The 4,789-nt window shown below is 39.9% G+C and overlaps 1 protein-coding gene across 1 annotated transcript in view; it reads left to right on the top strand.

Annotated features, from left to right (window-relative positions):
- Nucleotides 1–1,432: 1,432 nt before the first annotated feature.
- Nucleotides 1,433–4,789, top strand: part of rexo1 (REX1, RNA exonuclease 1 homolog) — a 13,400-nt gene continuing 10,043 nt past the window's right edge. Inside the window, exons 1-2 of the mRNA XM_020602708.1 lie at nucleotides 1,433–1,747; nucleotides 4,276–4,782. Coding sequence (XP_020458364.1) covers nucleotides 1,561–1,747; nucleotides 4,276–4,782 — 694 coding nt within the window. The 5' untranslated portion in view covers nucleotides 1,433–1,560. The remainder of the gene's footprint in view (nucleotides 1,748–4,275; nucleotides 4,783–4,789) is intronic.

Raw genomic sequence — 4,789 nt, forward strand, 5'->3', positions numbered from 1 at the left:
TTCAAAAGCAAGTTACCCAGACAAATGTGGACTGCAAAGTAAGAATTTCATTGTACAGGGAAACACGTTCCCTAACTGTGCATAAGACGAAATAAACACTTTGAACTTTGAACATATTCAAATGAGTGACACACTGTGTGAAAATAATACCTCTGGAACCCAAAGGAGCATGTGGAGTTAACTTATGAAAATATAAGTTTACCTGCTGAAAGACTACCAATTACGGTGTCTGTGATTATCTGTGAAACACACCTGAGAATCATTGTGAATTGTGATTGGATCTTCTTGGAGTAGGTGTGTCTCGGGGGGGTGCTGCTCAAAAAGCCTGACCACCTTGTGCAGAGGTTTGAAAGTCAAGCTGACGGTAGGTATAATAGAGCATGTCAGGAATCATCTGGAGAGTTTAAAGTCGTATTTTAGTATCGTTAAGGCGGTCTGTGGTTTTGCTTAAAACTCAGACTAAGTTTTTTTTTTTTTTTATTGTAAGAAAAAAAAAGTAGGTCACTCAGAATTAGGAATGCAGAGAGAACAGATGTATTGGGGGTTAGCCTTCCAACATATGTGATTTTTTTTTTCTGCTTTAGAGAAACGGTAAATTAAATATGGCCTTGGGTAACTATATAAAGATATTTGCTTATTTCAGTTACAGGTAAAAAAAAAAATTTCATTTCCAGATGGGGAAATGTAACAGCATTTTAGCAAGTGCTCAGGAAGACGTGAGTACGTGGCCTGTTTAATATTAAACGAGTTCGACCTTTTGGGAAATGGTGGTTTTCACTTTCAAGTGGACTTCAGCTCCATAGTTATTGGGAAGACTTAACGTTTAGCAGAATATCAATCCCACCTAGATATTGAACTATTCTTGACAGGAAGAGATAGGCTACCATGTTGCCAATACTCTTTAAGTTGTCAGCAAACTGCATGTTTATTTTGGTTGTCTTTGCTGCTCTTTCTAGTAGAATAGTTGACCCAAGGAGACGACTCATTTCCGGTTTCGTGTGAAATAAAATCCTGCAATACGTGTCCGTGTGTTTTTATTTTAAACATAAACGCCATGAATAAACTACACTATGAGGGGCACAACCAGGTGTTCCTAACTATAATTAATGGCTTGCTAGCTGCATGAGGGAATTACACACACACCTAGGGGAAGAGAAATGTAAAAAAAAAAAAAAAAGAAACTTCATTGTTCACCAACACTTTAATCACTAGATACTCACTACACGTTAAGAGCAGTCTTGTAAATAACGCTAAAACCGAAAAGTTTCAATTAGCCAAGCGTTTGGCAGTTCCAGACGTTTACTGAGTTAAGTGAGGTTTTTTTTATTTGTTTTTTGTTTAAACCGGGGAGCTAATAGTCGACTCACCTAAGTGACGTCGGGGGCGCGAAGGTGGAACTTCACGCGATATTTTAGCCCCCCGCCTCTGTCAATCCAACATGGCGACGTAGGGACGTTGTTATTGTTTCCTTGCTCATACAAGCTTTTGTAGTACGATGGGAAATACATAGAAAAGCAGCCAAGTTGGTCTATTTGGGCATGAGAGGAAGAACCGGAGATAATGCTAAGATCCACCGGCTTCTTCCGAGGGATTGACTGTCCGTTTTACACGGAGTATAACGAGAGTAAAGGTAGTAGAAATGGGTGTAACAGACCGTACTGTCACTTCAGGCACAGCCAGCAGGGACGGCTGTCCTATGGACTACCAGCAGATGTTAAAAAGCGAGACCGCCACTCCGCACAGAGAGGTGCTTAGTATTTTACTATATCCAGCTTTGGTTTGAATATTAAAGGCTTTGCTCGTATAGTGTATGGACCTAAGTATTGTAAATGTGAAAGGGCAAACGAAACCAAAACAGTAGCTGTAATCATCATTCTGTTACCGTTAGCTTGGTTGTGCACTGCGCCAGTAACCGCGATTAATGCACGTTATAAGTTTTATTAAGTGTTTGCTGTAAACTGAAGTATAGTTAGATATTACAAAGTGTGATTCTATACACGGAGATTATCAAAGCTTAACCAGAACAAATGAAAAGTATGGAATGATTAAAAGTAAAATACAAAGTCAACATCATGAAGATCTGTTGTATATAAATTAAAGCATGAGAGCAAAGGCAGCAGCCACTGTATACCAACATAAATGGTAGCTTTAAAGTTTACTGAGGCCAAAGTATCTACTCTCAAATATGAGCAGACAAAGTTATAATTGAAAGCTATAGTGGGTGGTGTCTGAACATAGCATTGTCAACAGCATAAAATAGTTATTGTACTTGTAGCAGTAAACCAATGTGTGCAAAGTTTGTCTTAGCACCCAGGCAGCATAACATTTAGATAACATAACATTTAGACTTGTAATCAAGTAAGTCATTGTTTTGGTTTGCTCAATATACTGCCCTTGAAGAATATTAAACTAATCTTTGCTCTTTTTTTTTTTTTTTAAACAGTCTTCTGGAGTATTTTGTCAGCCCTCAGAAATGTGGCCAAATTTTATAGGTGTAGACTTCCTTAGAAAACACTTCTGTGTCTTTAAAGTGGCTCAGTAATATAATACTGGAACTGGGGCTGATTGGTTTGTTACAGTGGAGAAAAAGTATGCAAACCTTTTGGAATTTCATGGTTTTCTGCATTAATGTGTCATAAAATGTGATCTTATCTTCATCTAAGTCAAGAGTACGGAGGAATATAATGTGCCTAATATAACAACACAAAAAAATGGGATCTTTCATGTCCTTATTGAGAACAAGCATAAAAACCTCATAGTGCTAGTGGAAAAAGTATATGAACCTTTGAGTTAATGACCTCAAAAAAGCTAAATGGAGTCAGGTGTTGGCATACCTAGAGTCTTGTTAAGAAAATGAGTTTGGAGGTGTGGACTAGAGCTACTTTGACTGATAAAAACCACTCAAACCTCTTGAGTTTGCGCCACACAAGAAGAATATGCTTATGTGAGCCATGCCTCGCCAAAAAGAGCTTTCAGAAGATCTACAATCAAGAATTGCTGATTTACATAAAGCTGGAAAGGGTTATAAAGTGATTTCAAACACTTTAAAAATTCACCATTCTACAGTTAGGCAAACTTTCTACAAATGGAGACACTTTGGGACTGTGGCTACTCTACCAAGAAGTGGGCGCCCAGTCAAAATGACCCCAAGAGCACAACGAAGACTCATCAATGAGGTAAATAAACAACATTGAGTGACAGCCAAAGATTTGAAGGCATCATTGGAACTGGATAACATCAGTGTTCATGAGTCTACAGTACGTAAAACATAGAACAAGCAGGGTGTCTATGGCAGGACACCATGAAGGAAACCGCTGCTTACTAAAAAGAACATCGCTGCATACCTGAAGTTTGCTAAAGAGCACATTGACACTCCATAGCGGTATTGGCAAAATGTTTTGTGGACTGATGAAACTAAGATTGAACTATTTGGAAAGAACACGCAGTACTACATCTGGTGTAAAAAGGGCACTGCATATAATGAAAACATCATCCCAACTGTAAAGTATGGTGGAGGAAATGGCATGATTTGGGCCTGCTTTGCTGCATCAGGGCCTGGCCAGCTTGTAATCACTGAGGGAAGATGAATTCCCAAGTGTATCAAAAAATTCTTCATGAGAATGTTTGTACGTCAGCTGAAACTCTGTAGAAGTCAGGTGATGCAACAGGACAATGACCCAAAACACCGGAGCAAGTCCACAACAGAATGGTTTCAGAAAAACAAAATCCACCTTTTGGAGTGGCCAAGTCAGAGCCCAGACCGAAACCCAATAGAGATGTTATGGAATGACTTGAAGAGGAGCCATACACATGAGACGTCCAAAGAATATGACTGACCTATAGCAGTTCTGCCAGGAAGAATGGGCTAAAATTCCTCCTGAACGATGTGCAGGTCTGATCCACAGCTACAGGAAGCACCTGGTTGAGGTTATTGCTGCCAAGGGGGGAGGGGGGTCAACCAGTTATTAATTCCAGGGGTTCACTTGCTTTTTTCACTACCATTTTGAATGTTGAATGAGTGTCTTCAATAAAGACATGAAAGATCAGAATTTGTTTTGTGTTGGTTTTGTAGGCACATTATATTTGTCAATACTCTTGACTTAGATGATCAGATCACATTTTATGACAAATTAATGCAGAAAACCATGAAATTCCAAAAGGTTCACATACCTTTTCTTGCCACTGAATATCCCAAGAGCCAAAGAAGGTAATAAATTAACCTTGAGATGAGGTTTTTTTTGGGTCACATTTATTGTTTGTCTTGCAACTCTACAGAACAAGGTTATGATCCCTTCAACCCAGAAGTAGTGAGGCCTCAGGAGCAGCAAAATGGACAGACGGCCACCCCAGGAGACATCAGTGGTGTGTTGGAGCGGGTCAACAGGGCCATTGAGGAGGTCCGCTGTGAGGTGGAGTGGGAGAAGAGGAAGCTCTCTCAGATTGGGGATGAACTGTATGATCACACCGAGAGTAGTAGTTTGTCTTCAGCCAATGCTGCTAAAAGTAAAACAGCAGCTTCACACTTGCCCTATGATCCTGGGAGCTATCAGATGACATCGGGAGGGTATAATCCCACTCCTAGCTGCAGCAAGTACACCTTGGATTCAGACAACAAGGGGAGCACAGGTAACTCAATGGAATATGTCCCTACTTCACTGAAAAAACCTGTTACTCAGACACTCAGTCATGAAGTCCCCTCTTCTCCCAGCCCAAAATATTCAAACAGCATATCCTCCTCTAAATGTAAATACACTGTGGACAGTTCTAGACCATCTACAGATATGGAGTA

This window comes from Monopterus albus, unplaced genomic scaffold, assembly GCF_001952655.1.
Source record: "Monopterus albus unplaced genomic scaffold, M_albus_1.0 scaffold58.1, whole genome shotgun sequence".
NCBI classification, from domain to species: domain Eukaryota; kingdom Metazoa; phylum Chordata; class Actinopteri; order Synbranchiformes; family Synbranchidae; genus Monopterus; species Monopterus albus.